The following is a 23,104-nucleotide window of genomic DNA, read 5'->3' as shown; positions in this document are numbered from 1 at the left end:
TCTTTTAAAAACTTAACACTTTTGTGAGGGCGAATTTCATTTGTGGTAAAAGGTATTACGAATAGGGATGTTCTCACCAATTGAACTTTTAATGTGCATAAAATAGTATAATTAACTTAAAAAATACAAAGGAGGGAAGTGGTGTATACAGTTGCAAAGGGAAAGGGGAGAGGAGTGGCAAACGTTTTCCATTTTAGCAAAAGATGTCGCTGGTCCTTTTTAAGGGCGATGTATTCCCCTTACTACCCATTCCACGTTGTAGTTTGAATAGAAGGAAAAACATGGGCTTATATACCCTCGGTAGCTTTCAGATTAATCACTTACGTTTTGCCTTGTATACACCTGTTGACCGTGAGAGGGCGGGCAGCGTTGTGCTGGCTCCGTTAGACATGGATCCACCGTTCTCCCCACCGCTTTCTAACGTTAAAAAAAAATGTAATGATTTTTCAGATTTTATTTAAACATTATCATGAAAAATGTGCCATTCAGTAAATTCTACTTGACATCAATAATAATAACAGTTTGTAAAAGAGAAAGGTTTGGAGAATTCATTGATTTCAAGATTGACCTGAAGATAATTATTCGTCAATCGATTGAGATGTTATTCTAAATTTCTATGAAATATTGGTACAATTGATTACAATCCTTTCCTATCAGAATGCTTCGTAATGTTTTCAAGTTACAGGAAGGCAAGCGCATGAGACCTATTGAAGCTATATCTATCATGTTCATGTCATCAGATGGATGTTTCATTAAGATGTTTGTAAGTTACGAATGACAGTACTGGTGACCATTTCTTGTGCTCGATGATATATCCCATGTAGCGAACATAGCACCGAAGAACGTGTTCCAGTCGTTCGCAAAGTTCTGCGTAACTTTGTGGACAGCTTTATGAAACACCCACTATAAAACTGAGTATAAAACTATATACTCGGATTATCCGATAGCCTATCCTAGAACAAATCATGATCTTTGTAACAAAGACGTTCATCGAAGCTCCTTATCCGAATGCAAATTGAATGTTACGTACCTAAAGCAGACAGACCGATGCCTTCTTTGGGACGAGTTGTATGAAGTCGTTTCCTGAGAACAATTGAGATCAATTACGGTAAACAATGATATCAAATTGCAACATATATGATCGGGTTAATGTGCGTTATACAAATACCCTATGTTGCTACTACCATCATCATCATCATCTATCATCATCACCATCATCATCCTCCTCATCATTATCATCATCATCCTCATCATTATCATCATAACCACCACCACCATAAACCATGACCATCATTATCATCATCATCCATATTTTAGATCAGTATAATTGATGAAAAATAATTTAAACAAATGAACATAATATACATGAGCAAAGGAGGAAAGTGCCTATAGATTTATCTGCTATAATATATATTAAGCAAACAAGATTTTAACGATGTGTATAATGTTACTATACCATAGGACCTGAAAGCCTCTAAGATAGGCCTACGTTTTCAATTAAGAGTGCACACTAAGTAATTTTTTTTCAAAGAAAATGAAACGTATACGAAATGCAATAATACAAATATATTCTATCTAATTACAATAATATTTTTCTATTCAAATAGATTTGGTTATCTAAGACATTTGATAGTGTTTCTTAAAGGAAGACAAAGTAATATGCAATGACGTCAAATCGAAGAAAATGTGTGGATGCTGTTCCATATTTTCTGGCTTAATGTATATTTCTTCCAATTTTAACGAAAGAAAAAATATAAATTGTTATCTTATATCAAGATGTTATTTATTCTGATGATGGCAACACGAAAAACAATTCAGAAAACAGCAGTTAAGGACAAAGAAGGCAGATAGATAAAAGAAAGCGGTTGCGGCATAATTCATTTTACTGCCTTTGAATTAATATCTTTCAAAACAGAGTGTCGCGTAAACACATTCATTAGATTTCTGAAAATGTTTTCCTGTATTTCAGTAGCAGTTCTTTTTATCCCGAATTTCCTGTTTTTCATTTTGTCTGTGAAGTCGACGAAAGATAATTTTTTTGTAAGTTCTTGGTGAAATACCATGTTTCCTGGTGACCTAATCCATGTTGAATCAGAGTGTATATCACGTATCTCGTGAGAGTGCAAGATATGGTGGGTAACCAGTCTTCAAGATGAGTTCAAGATTGGCCTCCATTCTTGAACTCTTTATCTATATCTAATGTTGAAGTATCAAGATTAAGGTTTCCGTCACCACTACGTCTAAGCTTTTGCTCAAAGTCAAGCTTTGAAATCGACTTACACTCGTTTGCCCATATCATTGACAAGTAATGTGCATCTTTTATTTTTGTATGAATATTAATTTGGATGGAAAGTAATCTATCACTGCATCGAATTATCATCATGATTATCATTAGTATAAGATAATAGGTTTTAAATCAAATGTTTTGCCTTCCGTGGCGAGGTGGCCGTTGCAGAAAGAGTTACGTTTAAACGCAAGTAAAAAAAAATCAATCGCAAGTCGCAAATGCGCCCTGTTGATTGGTTGAAATTCAAGTTGCACATGATTTTGAGAGTTGCGATTAATTGCAACTCTTTCTGCAACGGGCCTCAGATCTGCTTGCATCACATAATTTCCTATCGTCTCACTCATTAATATGCCTATGAAATCCCATATCCTTCCTTGACTTATAAAATTGTGAAATGTATGAAACCATTTTTAATGATTTCCAAACTTAAGTACGATGTTCAAGTAGCGTTTTCATTTTGAAAATTATTAACATCTAGCATCTGTATTCCCCCCACCCACATCTAAATAATCATCTAAAATGCACTATGCCCTTGCTGCCTACAAAAATTCGCGCTTATTTTAAGAATATTTTTTCCGCTTAAACATCTATTTTAAGGTCCCTTGAAATGATGAATTTGATCCAACATGATGGGCAGCTAGAAAATTATAAAATGCCTTTCCCCTGATTGATTTTTATGATACAAGATATAAAGCTAACATCACAACAATATTGCTTTCGCAAATGCGAATGCTATATATAATGGTATGTGAATCTTTATAGAATTTTAAGATCAATAGTTGAGAAGCAATATCCCCTATTCATATTATGTTAGTGCTGAAATGATAAAATCATGTAGGACCCTTTTTAGACAGGCTAAAATTTCCTTAACCCCGTACTATTGGTGGGGCTAAATGGCAATTTAGCCCCACCTATAGTACGGGGTTAAGCTTAGCCCACTTTCGTTTTACACAGCGTTTTTGCAAAGTGGGCTAACCCCACCTATAGTACGGGATTATTTGGCCCTGCAAAAAAGCAGGGTTATCCCACCAATTGCGGTGCTAAGAGCAATAGTACGGGGTTAAGATCGCATGTGTAAAACGAAAAGTGGGCTAAGCTTAACCCCGTACTATTTGGCCCTACCTATAGTACGGGGTTAAGGAAATTGTAGCGTGTGTAAAAAGTGTACGAGTGAAGCACTTGTACTACGAATGATCGACAAAAACCACTAGTCCGGGGTTAGCGAGTTTCGTGTGTAAAAAGCAAGCATTCCTTATCCGGGGTTAGCAATAACAATTTGGCATGTGTGAAAAGGAAAAAAAATAGTACGGGGTTAAGGATAGTACGGGGTTAGCGATAGTCCGGGGTTAAGAAAATCCTGTGTAAAAAGGGCATTTGTATACGAGTGGTCGAGAGGGGGAGGGGTGTAGGGATATCGTAAAATGAGCGAAAGAGGTAAACCTGTAAAAGATCATAAACATGATATGATAAGATGAAAACTATACACAGAGGAGAGAAAAGGTAGACAGGGAAAGAAAAAGGTAAAGAGAAATATAAAAGTGCATCAAATGAAAATAGTCCTCGGGTCGTTTCATAGAGCTGTTCATAGGTTCAGAGTGACTTTAAGAACGACTGGTGATCCTATCTTGTGGTAAATGGTATTCACCATTTGATAGTCATTGGTGATTATTTAGCGCGTAGGAAAGGTTTACCAGTCGTTCTTGAAGTCGCTCTTAACTTACAAACAGCTTTATGAAACACCCACCGGGTACGAAAACAAATCAAAGTTTAGCATGATTTCATTATCTATGATGTAAGTCCATACCTTCTTCTGATCACGGCTACGATGAGGACAGCGACCATGACCACAAGTAAGATGACGCCGAGGGCAGCCTTTAATTCATTGGGAAAGACAGTCGCATTCGACAACGATGTCGGGTTCGGATTGGCTATGATCAAGACATGAGGATAATAAGAAAATATATGTATTAGTATGTACACTCTAAATGTAAAATAGTTTATCTGGTCCCTAATCACACTACTCTCAGAGTGAGACATGGGACCAGTCGTTTTGGAGTGGATTTGCATTTTTTAGAGTGGATTATAGCTCCTTCTGGAGTGAATTATTGTCTAAAAATATGCATAGTTCACTCCAGGAGCTACAATACACTCTCAAAAGATGCAAATCCCTCTCGAAAACGACTGGTCTCATGTGAACTCTAAATAAAGAATAATAATTAAACAAAGAAAAATCTATGAAAGATCCAGCATTTCCAGATTACGCTGTTAACCAATCTATTCGATTGTTGACATCTCCGGAAGGTTGACATTGTGAAATTTAAAAGAAAAGAGTCTCCTTAATTGTTAAGATTTATAATCCACGTAAGAATATGGCAATTCCTGGTATTCAATATACAATGATAGAATAGCATTCATAAACAGCAAATAAAATAACATGTGTTATACCATTGAGTAAAAAAAAAACATTAAAAGGCTCACCATTTATAGGCTCGTAGGTTTTGTGCACAAAGAAAAGTATAACTAACATAAAATGAAGAGAATACACACAAGTGCTCTGGTGACAATCTCTCGGACAAAAAGCCTCTCCTATCTTTGATTATTTCAAATCTATGATATCCAAACATCATATTTTTCCTCATAGTCATCGCTTGGATTTGATAGAGTATCAAATTGACGCCAAGGATGAAAAGGAAAACAAGCCAATGATAATCTGAATTGTTTCAACCACTCTTCTAATGCTACATCACGTAGTCATGGTATTTTGCATTCCAGTGTTTTGTGTCAGGATCAGACGGCATCTTTATCCCGGATTTAGTTTGATCTCAATGTTTGTGAGGGTTTTTTATGGTCTCAAGCTTCGCTTAGGATATTGCAATTGCGTTGATCAGAAACCTGATATTTGTTACCAATAAAACTTTAAATTGGGTTATCCCCATCGTAAGATAAGTTAAATGTTCATATCACTATTTGAATTTCAGAGGCAAATAAACATGATGAATTGTAATGATTAGTCAAATACTCTGTAAAACAATGAATAAAAAAGTCACTCGTAATTCATTTTCCTTTTCGGTGATGTTCACTCATTTCGGAGTCAATTTAGAGTGAACAAACGAATATTTCCCTCAAATTTCACTACCAAACGTGCAGTTCAATCAACAAAGAATTAATATTGTGAAACTTTAGTAAGTCCCTCAGAGTAGACACTATTGGAAAGAACACAGTGTCCCTCAGTGTGTGCTACAGTGGGTCATGGTGTGGAACACGGTGTGTTCATGTCAAAATTTGAGCATTTCAACAGTGTGAATGACATATTCACATAGTGGACCATGTGAACACGCTCTGAACAGTCACACTATCGAGGTGTCCACAGTGTGGAAATACCTGCACATTGAATTTGAGCATTTCAACAGTGTGAATCACATATCCACATAATCGACATGTGAACACGCTGTGAACAGTCACACTATCGAGGTGTCCACAGTGTGGAAATACCTTCACATTGAATTTGAGCATTTCAACAGTGTGAATCACATATCCACATAATCGACATGTGAACACGCTGTGAACAGTCACACTATCGAGGTGTCCACAGTGTGGAAATACCTTCACATTGAATTTGAGCATTTCAACAGTGTGAATCACATATCCACATAATCGACCATGTGAACACGCTGTGAACAGTCACACGGTCCAGGTGTCCACAGTGTGAACAAATCTTCACACTGCTGAATTTGAACATGTTAACAGTGAATAATATTTTCACATAATGTGAACACACTGTGATCACACTGTGAGATACTGTTCTTTCTTGCAGGGAGTGAATCACTCACTCGAATGACTCAATTTTTGGTTCATTTTTCCTAAGCGCGGGACATCCATGCTTGACCACGATGGTTCTGAAGTCTACGAATATCAGTTTGGTTGCCAAATAGTTTTATGACAGTAGAAGTTCATGTGGATGATTTATTGACCTTTAATGAACCTGTATGAGCTCTCGTATCAAGTTGGTTGCATATAAGGCATAGTCCTGGGAAGTGGCGGTGTTGCGTACGTTCACCGTAATACATATAGGCAGCATCCCCCTCTCCCGAAAATAAAATCAGGTAGATATGCTTAAAAGGTAGACACTTAATCAAAATCAGTACATTTTTTAGCGAAAAGCTGTTTTTTTCTTTTCTTGACCAAAATCACTATATAATTTTGAAATATTAACCAGCACCCCTATTAAAAAATGTTCTCACGGCCCTGTGAGGTATATTCTTTAAAAACCGAAAATGTTTGCAACTCACTATCTTGTTTTTCACTTTTGTCATTAATTTTGTTCGTTCGTTAGATGAAAATGTCAAGGTATATCAAGAATATTGATCTATGTATGCCCACCATTTTAGTAATTTATCGATTTATTTTATACATCTATTGGTCTTTAAATTCATCCACTTGTATTTCTAATCCAGCCATAAAAATTAAAGATTTTAGTTTTATTTCTATGTTGAATTCATGACCCTTGGCTAAGTATTCATCAATTTATGAACTTATCTGGCTCCCCGAGTCAACCGATGCTGGTTAGGGTCAATAATGTGTGCTAATTACCTCCCCCCCCCAAAAAAAAAAGATGTCCAGGTGCACATTAAACGAATTCTCTCCCGGAATCAACTGCGATTCTTCATTTAATCTTCGTTCATGCTAAAAATCCATATCAATTAAGTGAATGCAATGATACATGTATACACGATGAGGACGACTGCATATGACTTTGAGCAAATTCCTTTCCTAGTATCCGTCCAATTTCAAAACAGAACGCAGGGACAAACAAACCTATAACATGAGAGCTGCTCGGTGTAACTTTTCAATCAGCAGGAAATGTAAATCAAATGTCATTTCTGGGGCAAAGTAGCCACCTCCCATTTCGCTCCGGTAAATCAATGTGGCTTACTTTTCATTCAGTATCTAGGCTATCTTGGCTAAGGGCATGATAGTTTAACAAAAATTCGATCCAAGGGCTTGTTATAGTGCGAGTGAGTGGTCAAAATTATGGGAATGATTTACAGAGCAACATGCTTTATATTTTGGAAACCGCAATAAAATGGATGCTCCTGCATAATCCATACACAGTTCGCTACCCTTCCTATCTTCTATTTTTCTATATCCCCCCTCCTCTCTCTCTCTCTGTCACCCCCTCTCTCTCCCTCTCTTCTCCATCCCACATCTATCTCTTTGAGAGAGCCTCAAGTTTCAGCATGATTCCCTCACTCGATGAGGCAGTTATAGAGGTCATTCGTGGTTTTGAGATAAAGTACGATACATCTTAAGCCAAATTCCTTCAGCAAGAAATTGATCCATAATGTGCTGCAATCAACCCAAGTGAGGTAAATGGGTACCTGACAAGAATTTATTCCTTGAAACGCAGCGCGCGTAACAGCTGCACCGTGAAAGCCAGGGTAATTATGCTGCATATACTGTAGAGCGCTTAGAGACTTCTTACAAAGTATTAAGCGCTATGTAATAAAGTATAATTATTATCATGCTTATTAAAAAAAACATTCTCAGGATTTATAACATAGAAATACTACAGAATGAATAACTAACCTTTCACTTCGATAGGTTGACTGCAACTTGATGCCATGTCCTTTATGGGAAAAAAAATGCAACAAGAATACTAACTGTTAACATTGTAATAACAAACATTATCAATTTAACACAATGTGCATTCGATCAAACAGCTTTTTCCTTTAAAGAAAACTATTATCTGCTTGATTAAATAGTTTTTGTTCAATAAGTGTTTCCTGTAAATAAAGGTCAACTCGATTGGGCATCCATTCTGTTTTACTGGGTCATATTCCTGATCTGACATTATTGCTGATCATACATTATTTCAGCACATGTCTTAATTGTGATTTTTTTTCATTGTATTATGTCACAGGACTGCAATGTAAAACGGTGCCAGGTAAAAATGGCAGAGGTAATAATGGCAGAGGTAAAAATGGCAGAGGTAAAAATGGCAGAGGTAATAATGGCAGAGGTAAAAATGGCAGAGGTAAAAATGGCAGAGGTAATAATGACAGAGGTAAAAATAACAGAGGTAATAATGGCACAGGTAAAAATGGCAGAGGGAACAATAACAGAGGTAAAAATGGCAGAGGTAATAATGGCAGAGGTAAAAATGGCAGAGGTAAAAATGGCAGAGGTAAAAATGGCAGAGGTAATAATGACAGAGGTAAAAATGGCAGAGGTAAAAATAGCAGAGGTAATAATGGCACAGGTAAAAATAGCAGAGGTAATAATGGCAGAGGGTAAAAATGCCATTTTACCTTTGCCATTTTTACCTCTGCCATTTTTACCTTTGCCATTTTTACCTCTGCCATTTTTACCTCTGCCATTTTTACTTTTGCCCATTTTTACCTCGGCCATTTTTACCTCTGCCATTCTTACCTTTGCCATTTTTACCTCTGCCATTATTACACCGAGCCATGTAAAAAAACAGCCTCTGTGCAGATTGTATTTATTCTATTTAAATATATTTAAATAAATAAAATGAACAAATGAATAAATGAATAAATAAATACAACAAAAACGTTTTAGCCTGCATTTCATCGTTAACTTTAGGAGAAATTTCAGGGTAAAAGATAATTATATAGGATCTGATTTTAAAAGCGCGGAAGGGGGTGAATTTCTTATATTTTGCTTAATTCATTGTGAAATGGGCAAATTATATATATATATAACCGTCTCAGAGATTAAAGAAAATAAATAAAGTGACGTTTCTAAATGCACTTTCCCATTTATATAGAATAACGAAATACCCTTTCTACACAATTTGTATAACTTATAACAATCATCTATTTATCTATATAAAATATATTAAAATAAAGTGACCTTCTGTACTCTCCCATTGATATACAATAATAATTTGAAAAAAAGTGTAACAATGAAACAATGGAATCAGAAACTAATTAAATCTAATATTGAAAAGTGAGACTCACTCTTGTGGTCCTGCTGACGCTGCACATGCTAATTCCATAAGAGCTTCCGGGGGCTAAGGGGGCATTGTGGTACCCCCCGTAGGTCCTATTATCACCCACTGTGAAAACATTAGGGAGTTCCCCTTGTCCAAACTCTGCAGCTATCCAATGATAAGGTGAGTCCGTGTAATGGCCGGGGTAGACCGGGCGCATGGCCCAATCACCGTAGTCCGCTGAACGTTTAGCCACCTCGTTCATACGTTTGACGGTCACACGATAGGCACTGTTAGGATAAATATAAGACAAAGAATCTTTTAATAATTGTGATAGTAATTTAATATAAATTTATTCATTTTAGAAAGAAACTACATGGCAGCTTTAATCTTGTTACATTTTCTGTCTAAAGGAAAAACAAGAAAAATATGGCAGGATTAGAGACTAGAGAGAGATATACTCTCATTTCTATGGTGTCAAATTTGATTCGGATGGCATCGACTCGCAATCAATTCTGTTCCGAGTCAAATTGACCAATTTATAATTTACCATTTACTTTTACCCGGAACGGTGATTTTCAGGTTATAGCAAGCAGCGGACCCCAGTCAAACAGATTCTCAATTTACGTGAATTCAAACTCAGAAATGAGTTGACTCCCAATTGACGCCATTCCGAGTCAAATTGGACTCCGTGGGTAAGAAAAATCCCTTACAAGGTAGGACAGACGAACAGAGGCTCAGTGAGTAAGAATCAAATAAAGCGAAATGGATAGAAAAGGGGAGAAAATGATGGAAAGAAAGAACAAAGATGACGAGGAAGAAGAAGGGATGAAGAAAGTTCACTGCTATCTTCCTTAGATGTAGAATTCGCATATTTACAAGAAATAAATTCGCAGAATAAAATCGATTGATTTTTATAAAATTCATAATAAAAACATAAATTCTATCATGAAATCACATCCCAGAACTTACAGAGACAAATATATACAACCGTCGCTTTCATTGCAGTCAGTGAATTGATAAACGGGTAATAACCTAGCGTTTAATTTTAAAAGATAGGCCTAAATTATTGCTTCTTTAGTAAGTAGTATTGTTTATTCGATCTCTTTCCTCAATATTGTGATACGATCAAGGCATGCTTACGAATATTGATTGACAAAACTATGAGTCCTGAAGATATCAAGACCTACTACCAGAAGAGTACCTCCCTTGGAACCCCAATGCAATTATTGTTATCATCGAATCGTAACGAAACTCATCAACCTCGATATATAGCTCATCATGGAGCCGCCTCCCTCATCAGAAGATAAATATATTCCCATTCCATTCATCATATCAGTTTTGATACAACGGACTGATGTAATCACTTTTAAATGGACGTTATACGCGCGCAGACGATTGCCATGTGCATATGTGATATATCGAGCATGAGGTATCGTTGGATATCGTCTGCCAATTATCGTTTGTGCGGTGTGTATCTTATTTATTGTTTTATTTAATTATACATACTTTTATTACACATACACTTTTGTTTGGTTTCCATTCACTGAATTTATGTTATCCTTTTCTTCATGTTCTGGATATAGGTAATTTGATTTGTGCATCGCGATTCATATAAGTGATGTAATATTCGTTTTTTCTTTCATATGTTTATGGTCATGATAAATATTATGTCATGATGACGTCATGTTGTTGAATGGAAAATAAAAACTTATTTCAATAAAAATGTATCTGTTTTTGGACTATGAAAGGTTGTATAGGCCTAATTTACGAGAGTGCAACCACCTTTCAAGCACTAAACACTTTTGTTGTTCGTAAAGTTTATGTTTGTAAAGAATGCATGTCTATAAAATACCTTTAAGGAACAAATACTTTTATTAAAAAAAGACTATCCTCTTCTGTGAGAGTATTTTCGTGTTATTGGTAAGTGAATAGGGCTATGCCTCTTAGATTTGCACTCAATGTATATATCTGCAAGAAAAGAACACGTGTTTCGAAAGCATAGTGGTCAAACTAAGCATGATTATTATAGTTGACCATGCTTCTATGGGAAGTCTGGAAAGAAGTAATCTAATCAGTTTCCTTTATCCGCTTACTGAGGGCCCCTCTAATCAACAATACACTGCAAAGTAATTATTTCCTTCAGTTTTAACACGGGGCCATTCCAGAGGGGGTACTTATACATTCATCAAGATATCATCATTCTACTTCATGTCATTTTCAGCCAATTTTTGTCTGGAAGTAATTAAAGCGATGAGCAATAGAGAATGTACGAATTTACCGGCACTTTGCCAGAAGTTGATTTGTAACTAAATCCGCAATGACTACAGACTACACTTTATTTTTGGATCGAACAGCCCATGTTATAAGGTCAACTGATTCAATCTTTTTTGGAAAATGTATAATTATATGTCAATTATTTTCACGCCTGTTCACTTTTTCAATATTAAGTAAACATCACCGTCCACTCAGGCACAAATAAAAAAAATGTTTGGATAGCATTAATGCTTTTCCCAAAATAATTCTAATTGCTATATTAAACGATATAATAAACTAAGCAATATTGTCTGATTTATCATGCACGCGTATAGTCTCATTAAAATATTAATGTAGTACAATAAGAAGAAAGTAAATGACAACATAACGTATGTTACGTGTTTATTTATGTCTATTTTGTTCGCTACCTTGAATATTTTTCTAATAAATTTATTTTGTATATACATTTCTTTTTTTTCATTTTCATCTTTTTAGAAAAGCAGCTCTCAGATTAAATCAATGTCATTTTTAACTGAAAATTACAAAATTATCGGATAAACACTTTTATTTCACATCGTTCACACTACCGCGCTTTAGGGCATTCATAATGGATTTTAGGATCGATGTGTACTTTTAAGGGAGAGGCATATAAAACATGCTTCAACAAAAGAACATGTTTATATATCAAAGTATACCATAACGGGACCCATAGTAACCCTGTGTCGATACGGAAAACTGGAATAGAATTCAGATATAGCTAAGGAAGGAAATGATGTATTAATTAAAAGAGGGAGGGGTCAGTCAACCTGTCAGCACCAAAAACTTTTAGACCAGCCGTCAAAGAGTTTAGGTAGACCTGACTGGTCAAGATGACCGGTCAGAGTGACGTGGATGAGTGATCGAGTTGGTCTAATGAACTTAATTAATAATAGGTCCATGTTGGTAACATGTGCGTAGTGCTGAGACGCGAGCAGCGAACTGTGTCAGTCATGGTTGCAGTCAACGAACATTGACATAATGCACGCCCATATGCAGGAGCGGATCCAGGATTTTTAGGGGGGGGGGGGCATTTCGTACAGGAAAAAAAATGACAAGCAAAAAAAGCTCTTCACAAAAAACCGAGATAATTTAGATCCAGTAAAAATACTCCACTGCCCGTATGGTAGTGGTTTAGTCAAAGTTTGAAAGTATGTGGTCAAATTTTGTTTGCAAACCCATCCAACAAGAATTTATTGTGGCAGGTTAAACCTTCATAACGCCATTATATTGACATGATAGGGTAGAATTGCCATTAACAAAATAGTGTTTTTATCGTAATAATTTCTGATATTGCTAACGAAATCAGGTTCATACCAATTAATAGTATGTAACAAAGACAGACGGAAGCAAGATTCTCATTTATAAGGGATCGTACTGAATCATGTACATTGTCCCGCAATCATTGTACTAACATATGCTGAGCATTTTTTTTAGTCATTTTTTTTTTTTTGGGGGGGGAGTCAAGATTTCTCTATAGCGAGCAAACGAAACCCACGGCTTCCGGAACAAACTTCCTTGGAACGACACATACAGAACATAATGTCAACACATGACGTTAAACGTTTCTTAACTAACTTACTTCCCAGAAAGTGTAACCATACAGAATGAAGTATCAACACTTGATGTCCTGTAAAAATGCGTTTTCTTCCACTACGAAAAATGATGACATTCACCGATAGCCATTATACAATGTTATACTGAGGTGTTAACAATTAATAACTTCACATATTCCGTTTTCAATAACAATCTTTGTTTACTGTCGTGAACTGTGGGTGTTGAGGACCGAGAAACGTGTTTGTGGGTGGAATGATTTTCATCATCAGAGCGAGTGTTCTTGATAAAAACATCTATTTGCAGACCGACATTCATTACACTTCCCTTCCAATATCATTACTCATAATCAGAAATGCTAATAAATAACGTCTGCAAATGGGCAAAGACTGTATGCATCAATGTGAATGTTACATTTCGAACTCTGTACGGTGACGTACATGATAAAATTCCGAAGGAAAAAAAAGACATGTGCCTAAAACCACTGGAAATGATTCTGTTAATAAAATTGAAAAACTGTAAATTCAGGCCTGAAATTTGGTATAGTCTGTCTTTATGTGAATTGTGTTTGAAAATCTTTAGGGAGCATTTTCGTGAGAGGACTTGTCGGACGATTTATCCCACAAGTCATGCACTATCCGACAGTAACCATACTAACGGTGCTTCTCAGCATATCAGAATCAAGGAAAGTTATAACATCTGACAACTTACTTGTCGTACGAAAACAGTTGATAAAACACTTCTCTGATGTCCGAAATACTAGCACTTAAACAAATCTTCAAAACTTTCTAAAGAAATACATAAGAACGTTTCGTTGATAAAGGATAACAGCACCGTTTTTTTTTTTGGGGGGGTGACGTTATGATTATAATTCTTTCCCCTCTCATCCCCATGAAAATTCCAATCATGAAGCATCCTACAAACCCTGTTTGAACAAAATTTAAATTATAGGTCTAATATTTCCATCAATTGTAATCTTGCAACATAATTCAACTATACTGATGACTCAGTTGCATTCGATATACAGGACAGCCATACTTAAGCGATGTTGCATGACTTATATCTCAGTAATAAAAACAAAAAATAAGCCAATCAATTCGAAAAATTATTGGATTGAAATGAGGGTGGCTCAGCTCTTCGGTACGAGAATATCTTTTAAAGTTATTGGCACTCGAGAAAAATTGATATTCTAAATACCATGCAGTTCAATAAATGCTGCATACTCCTCATCAATTTTGAAAATATTACTGCCTTCCGTCATCAATCAGCTATCCTCCTTTGATTAATGGTTTGACAATTTTAATAATTTCAAGGAACGTGGACTATTGCATACATCTCGATATTTTCCATCTAAATTGCGGAAGACTTCGTCGCGATGAGGAATTACCTGGCTTGGGCCATAACCGACTGCATTTGAGTTAAAGATCTATTCTTAATATACCGTTATCCGCAGATTTAGGGATAAAAATTGTTAATTAAAACTATATTTTTAAAACTGACCGCTTAAAATTAATAAAAAGTGCATCACCCCATCGTCATCGCTCGGTAGAGGGGCGGTGAACATAAAGTTTAATCCACTGAATTATTACCTCGTATTTACAATGATTAAATACTCATAAACCTTGTCAATCTATCATGCATTATTGATCATTGGGAAACTAAAATAGAGATTGTTTTGACAATTATTATATTGCATTGAGTTGAATCAATCAATATTGATAAACTGATTGTAAATAAACCAGTAAATAATGAAATAATGTCTAAATGAAGAAAATAATAACTAATTTAGTACATAATCAGTCTCAACAACCCCTATAACCTTGTTATGTAAGAAGTATATTACAACATTGTTTCGCTTGTCAAATATTTTGTTACATACTAAATTCATTGATTCTGTTTTGACATGTAATTTATTCATTAAAAAGTTGCAGAAATCAATAAATGGTAAGAAAATTAAATGAATAAAACATGGTCGTTATCGTTAGATAGAAACAAAGCCTATGACGTCATATTGGCAACGATAAACCGTTGAGAACTGTTGTTTTTCAGTTAATTACATACGGCGCAATGCCGTGACTTTCGAATGTTTATGGGGGATGGCACTGATGTTGTGACAATAACATCGAAATTACCACATCCTTCGTAATCAATTAAAAATCACGACAGGATCGTGAGGTGCTGTCAAAAAGTGCAGGACAGAGCTGAAAAAAACATCTCGAACTCAAAATCCAAAACAGTGTCAAGTCAGGATTGACAGCAATGGATGTCAATCAAGAAAAGAATGGTTGACATTCCGATGCAACGGACAAAGCTTTCATATCTATAAAAAGATCAGTTAGAAAATGTGCCTCATGAAGTTTTTAATTGATGTTTTCGTCCAAATAAGGAAGTTCTCTTAATTGCTGCTTTTGGAAGATAATAGAACCAAGACGCAATATAAATAAAAACAGGTGACAAAAACTTATTGTTTAATAAAATTATGTTGATGTACGTGAAACCTGCTAATTTATGTTTTTTTTGTCGGGTACAGGATTAAATATTACCCCCCCAAAAAAAAAAAATTAAATAATTGAGATTGGACAAATTCTGTTCAGTAGCCACATATGTCAAGTATCTTTTCAAATTGAGTATATAATGGTTTTCATTCGTAAAATTACAAAACCCAAGAAATGCAAAACAACATGTATCACCAATTACCATTATCATAATTTTGGAACCCTGCAACAGTTTAAATTACGACGGGCAATCGGAAAATATTTTATTGATGTAAAACAGACGACCACATCGTTATGATATGGATCATGGAGTTGTGTTTAATAGCTCCATGATGATTAAGAAGCTGTTTCTACATTCTATAATCCTCTTCATGCACATTTTAATAGGCTTGATGAAAGGTTTATTGACCTTAGTAAGACATAGGCCTTGGATCTAAACCCGAAGACTCTGTAAGATATCTATCTTTTGAGGATAAAACCAATTATATCGAGGCTGAACTGATCTTACGGCAATATTAAGCTAAGATTACTTTCATTCCGACTAATTCCTTTAAGGAAGCAATAAAGAGTTGCCTCTGGAAGTTTATGTAGTGCATTTGAAATGTCAGAGAAAAACAGGTGAGAACGATAAAAAATAAACCTGCGAGGACAAAGCGAGATTAATTTGGCCGATATATCCCATGTTTCGATAATTAATTTTGTTTAAAAGATAAAAAATAATCTTTTTTAGAGTGACCACATTTTGATCTTAATTAAATATGATACATGATAGCTGACCGAACAAAAGAAAAATGATAACTCAAACAAGAGATCATTGCGAATTCAAACAATTCCTTCAGAAATAGATGAAGGGCCCCCGAAAGTGATATTCAATAAATAATTTCACTACATAATTTCTTTGAAATTGGGTCATAACACTATGAAAATTACAAGACAAGGCTAAAGACAGTAGCCATGTTGAGATTTTGGCATATCCAGTTTGGAAGGAGAAATTGGCTGCTGGATTATACGTCACTCCATAGATGATTGAAGTTTTATTTTCACTTCTTATGTTTTAAATGTTTGAAAGTATTTAATCCTTTCAAAACCTTTTTTTTCACGAAAACACTTAATCCATCAAATATAAGTAAGAATTATTCAAGAATTATATTTTGTATATAATTTACAAAAATCAATTATATGTATGAAGTGAAAGGAGTAGGGGTACGGAATAAGAGACAGAGAGGTAGAGCGAGAAAGCCAAGATCAAACACGAGTGACATATAGATAGGCAGATAAAATAGATCAGGTCGAAATAATGAAAATGAAAAGTTCAGTTATACAGGAAGAGCGTATTTAAAAGCAATTTCTTGCTAGGTATAGTTGAAGACTGTGGAAGTGAGAGATATCATGAGTCAGACGTCGTGATACTGATAGAAATAACATAGTCCAGCATTAAGATCTCTAAAGAACCTCAACGGCAGACACAACACTGCTTCTTCAGGATAACCAAAAGGCGAACAAGGGATTAGGTAAGATAATACGAAAAGTTCAGGGCGCGTTGACACTTTGCGTTAGGGTACTTCTACTAGGGCACTGCTCTAGTCGCCTCCGATTCAACAGGGGCTTTTGTACTATCTGGCGTATTTGAGGCGTTTTAATCTCACCGTCAGCCATGTTTTCCGCCAGCCTAATCTTTGTTTTCCGCCACTATAATCTTCAGAATAGAAGGTACATGATATTAATACCCTACATGCACAGCGCATCTTGGTGAAAATATTGCGTTAAAACTATGCAAACGTTTATGCATATATTGCACTCTTTAAAGGTTTAGCAAAAAAACGCCAAATGTTTAACCATCACTGGGCAACACACTGCCCACCCAACTATCGGTTAAAATCTGTCCAAATTGGGTAATAAAAACTAACAAATGAGTAATAAAATTGCTCAATTGGATAATAAATTCCCAGAACATATATATAATTTTCACCAATATACATTTACCCAACACAGTGGTCTGTGCTTATCGTACACTTCAGGCGCTTCTGATATTGTAACCATTGAGGAAGCCCCCTTAAAAAACTTTGAAATATCAAAGGCCAGAAAATGATAATCAGTGTTTGCCATGGCAAATGGTACTCAATTAAGTCAGATATGCACGCTACCTCTTTGGTCACACTATCCAACATCAACTGTCGTTCTTCAACGAGTGGTTCTTAATATGTTCACCACTTTTATTTGATCAAAGTGAAATTCTATTACGATAATGAAAATAATAAAATAGAGAGTAAAAAGAGTCCCAAATGTATATTCGGAAAAAATACAACAACCAGGCAAAAGACTTCGTGAGCTTTCTGCCTATTATTAATTTTTTTTAAAAATGGATCCTTGTCCATTAAAGCTTTCTATGACCCCTGTCTGCCTGTCTGCTCAAAAATAATAAACAAAACTGAAAACTATTTAAAATAAGTATAGGAAATACTTACTTGACCAGGCTATCTGTGATTGGCTGTAGCTGTATAGTAACCATGTTGTCTTCTGTGACGGTCGATGATACAGAAGGTGCTTTAGGACTGATAGGTGCTAAAGGAAAATAAGGGTGATACTTGTTTTAAAAAGTTTTTTTCTTTGGTGGGTAAAAGTTGCAAATGCGATGAAAGTTCGTAATGAATATTTTTACATAGAAAGATTTTATTCAAAACCAAACATGAAAAAAATTCATTCATTTTTATAGAAATATCATGAAGCAAACATGCTTACAACAGTTATACATGACTTGTTTACTATTATCAATATAATCAAGCTGAATATTTCAATTAAAAGTCTGAAAGGGAGGTGGTTGTTTATTTATAGAAGATAAATAAACATTTTGTTGTAATATGCGATGTGCTTGAATTCTCATTAACGAATCGTAATAGTTTCACTATAAATACTGATATTACTGTTATGAAGGATATCAATTAATCGATAGTTATCTTTTTATAATCTTCTAATCTTTTGACAAGTTCTTCATCACCCCTGTATTGAATGTTAACTGTAATGAAACATAATGCTTTGTTGGAGTCGTAACGTCGACAGTGTAGAGTGAATGATAGAGCATTAATTCAACATGGCGGACGTGGCAGATGACCCAATATTCAACTCTCATGAAACACATTTGAAAAATAATATTACGAGTTTTATAAAAGATATGTCTTGTGAAAGTACCGCTTAAGAGTTTTGACACATGAACATGGCGGATGTATGTTAAAGCAGCATTCACATTATAACAGCAAATCACATTCAGAGTTGTATTGTCTTTCTTTCACTTTCTGTATTCCGTAAGGTTTGTCAAATCTCTTCAAGAATATGTGACTAGAGTCAATCCATGTAGTGCCAATGGGTTAGGAAATCTTGGCAATCGATCAAGGCATGCTAAGGGAATCAACCTGGACAATATTAATGTATGTAAGGTCGATGGTTAAAGTGACCGTTCTGGCTGTCGGTGAAATGAATGCAAAGCTGGATTGTGAGGACAAGCGAAAATACACATACTTTGGACATTTTCCATATATCCCCTAATTGAAATGAGCAAGGATATATCTATTAATAACTTGCAAGGAGAGATGAAAATGGCACATGTTACTTGTTATCGTTACCATGGTCACATCCACACCAAAGGGCAGCGGGGTGTTTTACAAAATAATGAAGTGTGATTTTGGGTCATTCTTAAAGTCGGACGCGCATATGAATAATGTGTAATCTGATAAATGGATACGGGGTAGCGCGCGTCCTTTGCGCATGAGAAGACCAATTCAGTAATGCGTTATTACCCCTGCAATCTCTGTAAAACACCCAAGGTCTTTTTTAAAGTCAGATGGTCACTTACCTGGAACTTTGGTAAACTCTGTGATGACGAGGGCAGTCCCGTCACCGACCCTGTTGTTGGCTGAAATTCGGAAGATATACTCGGTTGCGGGATCGAGCTCGGATATGAGAATGTGAGCCAAGTTGGAGCTATCTATGTCCATCACAGGCCGGTGGGACGAAAAGTTGCCATCTTTCGGGTCGCTTTTGGCAACAGGCTCGTAAGAAATCTGAGGAGTGGCAACAAGTAAAAGAGCATAGCACGTTTAATAAACAGTCTTTGCCAACAGGTCACGATAGACATGTTGAAGAAGCGATGGCGTAATCTACAAACTCATTGTTTTGAACATTTCAGACAATTTTCGTTAGTGCCTTTGAATCATCAAGAGTTTTTCTCCCAAAACACCCAAATCACTTTCAGGGACATATATGAAGCATGAATTCGAATAGACGTCGATGTCGTCCAACTAAGCTAGAATACTGTTGTCTTTTAAACGACTCAACATGTCCAATAACTCGGTATTCGTGACGTCATATTCGCCAGACAACCTGACAAGCAGTTTGGTGAAACTTCAAATACTGGGTTACTTTTTCAAATTGAAATATGCTAACTGCAAGCTATAAGGATTGTCAAAACTTAATGATCAACACTGATCATTTGACCACATTATGACATGAATGTTTTATTGGCTATAATGCTACGGTCAGACAAACAAATTCGATTCCAGGCTGAAGAAGGCCTTTACGTTGTTTCCAAAGGCACATCCTCTGTCGGTTCGATGTCGGTTCCGTTAGTGTGGCTAAAGTGTTAATTGGTTCAAAGGAACTTGAAGACATTCAGCTGTTCCTAGACGTCTGGGCGCGCCAAATTAATTGTTTTTAATGTTATTGGCAACTCCTAAAACCATGCATGTTGACGTGTAATGGTGAATGTATGGGACTGTCCCGTTTTCATGACTCACCATTACAGTGCATTGCATTGCTAAATAACAAGTACATTTAACGACTTTAAGGAGTGATGTAAATTTTAACACAATAGTTCTTAGGAGGAAGTAAAAATCGGCTCTATTTATAACAGATATGAAATTTATAAAGATATCTACAATATTGACAAGAATTCAGTTAACGGGTGTGTCAAAGAATATAGTATCTGTATAACACTGTGGGGGAAATCAATGTGTGCGTTTTTTCATGAAAATGTTCAATACAATTAAGAAGTATACGAATCAAATAAAATCAGAAACATAATGTTCTTTTAATAGGGAACTCTTTTTTAAAGATATTCATTAAATATTAAATATGAATTGAAATCCTCCTGAAAATCGAATGCAATGATACATCTCATTGGCAGTTGACGTGAAAATTCCTAAATACATGAGGATATTCGATTCTAAATACTCATAGGCGTAAATATCATAGCAACTCTTTCTTCACAATAATGGCGCATATTCTTTATGGTAATAACCGAATAAGGCCATGGAAGTGAAAATTCCAAACGTATGCTTGCAAGTTTTATTCGACGCCTAGGTCGGATACCAGGCCACTATGTTCACAATATGTTTACAAACAGTTCAAGATGAATCAGGTTACTGCGATAAAATCTCAGCACTTTTTGCCCGGATAGGGTAGGTTTACCAGCCTAACATATTCGATGTTTGGAGCATGTAACCACCTGTTCTGTAACGCCTAAATATGTACCGCCGTGCGATATTGAGAAACCACAATAACAGTGAGGAAATTTAATGTAATAAAGCGTATCGATGATTTGTTTTTATGGTTCCTTCATTCGCCCGGGTCCTTGTACGCTTGACTAAGGAACCTGAAGATTTGTTTTGGTTTGGTAATCTACCGAAGATCTTAGCAGACTGTGCCAATCTCCGCTCTCACTATGACGTCGACAAGCTCAGGTCCTAGTATCTTCTTCACATGCTTTCCCCTAGCCGGATCTCATGTCGCTTGTTTTTCCGCAGAATCTATGTTTAGACCCAGCAGATCCATCTCATGAGTTTTTTTTTTAAATCACGGAGGATGGAGCCAAGGTATAGGGCTATCGGAGGATGTGATCGCTAGATTGGGATCATCTACGATCAAAGACCGCCATATTTGGCCACCCTGATTCAACGACGAGCCATGTGACCAAGATGAGCCATGTGACCAAAGTAACACATGCTTTATTTGAGATATAAAAACAAAAAAAGGTCGCTGGTGCCATCCGACGATGCCCTTGATATCGAAGTTTCGCGACTCTCCTCGAAATGCGCCCTTTTCCTTCGTTGCCATGGATACAGTCCTCATTTCGCAGAACTCTCGTGAACAGAACCGAAAGCCTGTTTTTTGGCCAACAAATCCAATACCGTTTTGAGGTGAATCAATAAAAGTACGATCAAAATGAATATATTTCTTTATCTTATATGGCATCGATATTTGGCTCATTTTTCGGGACATAGCAAATTATTTTCTTGAGTTCTGTATCAGATCGTAGGGCCAACAAACTTAAAGCCAAAAACTAAGGGATTCTGTTTGTGATGATGATCAGGTTTATTTAAAGAACGGCATTCTATTCGAAACTTTAATATTGATTGACTCCGTTTATTTCATTCCGATACAAATATATTTACAAAGTATAATACACATGATAATCACGTTATATGCCAATACAAATACATGTACATAAAAATAAGAAATGTAATACGAGAACTTAATTAAAGGTCTTTGGGACTTTGTGGGTATAAGTTATTATTTAGTATCCTTTGTTTCGCTGCTAATTGTGAGACGTTTCTTCGATCCTATTATAAATTCCCCATGAAATCTCCAGTTACAACCATTGAACTGAAATGCGGATTTATACTGCAGTAGAAGAAAGTCGATCCCGAACCTGAATATGTTTCAAAATAATGATTAAATCTCTTAATCGCTTGACCTCAATCGAGTCTAATTAAGTTTAGGCGTGGTTTAATTTGGCCTTAATCAGTGATAACTGCGCATAGCTGTGAATACTGTTTGCACGATTCTATTGAAATATATTGAATTATATTTATATGAATAGTGTTTCCCCATGAGCTATATAATATCATCAGGTACGAATATTCCTGGGGAGCGTTTCATCAATATTTTCATCCTACAAGTTGTCAGATCTGACATCTTTCCTTGATTCTGATTGGCTGAGAGGCACTGTTCCTATGGTAACTGTCGGATAAACTGGTACTTGTCGGATAAAATGTCCGACAAGTCCTTTAATGAAACGCCCCCCTGATGTTTCATTTTGGTCAATGTTAAAGTGCTCCCATCAGTAGTGTAGCCCATCACCTCCCCCCTTCTTTTTCAATTACCCGTCTTTCTATATAGGCCCACTCTCTATATTCCTCTCTTTCTCCCGCTCACTCCTCCCGTGTGTGCGAGGGTGGGTGAGGGAGTGCGTGTGTGTGTGAGGATGAGGGTGTACGCGTGTGAGGGTGGGTGTGTGTGTCTCTGTAAGGGTTTATCCATATGAATATTACATCTCATCTGATGGGTATAATATGTGTGAGTGGATGTGAGGGTGGGTGAGGGAGTGTGTGAGGGTGTATGTAAGAGAGTGTATGTGTGTGTGTGTCTCTCAGGTTTTATCCATATGAATATTACATCTCATCTGATTGGTATAATATGTGTGAGTGGATGTGAGGGTGGGTGAGGGTGTGTGTGAGAGTGTGTGTGTGTGTG

General features: G+C 36.0%; 1 protein-coding gene across 1 annotated transcript in view; it reads right to left on the bottom strand.

Annotated features, from left to right (window-relative positions):
- LOC121424184 (tyrosine-protein phosphatase Lar-like) overlaps positions 1-23,104 on the bottom strand; it is an 87,047-nt gene that overhangs the window by 12,877 nt on the left and 51,066 nt on the right. Inside the window, exons 24-30 of the mRNA XM_041619793.1 lie at positions 19,428-19,635; positions 18,046-18,142; positions 9,268-9,529; positions 7,874-7,913; positions 4,092-4,215; positions 1,031-1,083; positions 325-417 (exon numbers count right to left, since the gene is read on the bottom strand). Of these exons, the coding sequence (XP_041475727.1) occupies positions 325-417; positions 1,031-1,083; positions 4,092-4,215; positions 7,874-7,913; positions 9,268-9,529; positions 18,046-18,142; positions 19,428-19,635 (877 nt within the window). The remainder of the gene's footprint in view (positions 1-324; positions 418-1,030; positions 1,084-4,091; positions 4,216-7,873; positions 7,914-9,267; positions 9,530-18,045; positions 18,143-19,427; positions 19,636-23,104) is intronic.

Source organism: Lytechinus variegatus, chromosome 11 (assembly GCF_018143015.1).
Source record: "Lytechinus variegatus isolate NC3 chromosome 11, Lvar_3.0, whole genome shotgun sequence".
Classification (NCBI taxonomy): Eukaryota; Metazoa; Echinodermata; class Echinoidea; order Temnopleuroida; family Toxopneustidae; genus Lytechinus; species Lytechinus variegatus.
This window is presented reverse-complemented; position numbering and strand designations above follow the sequence as displayed.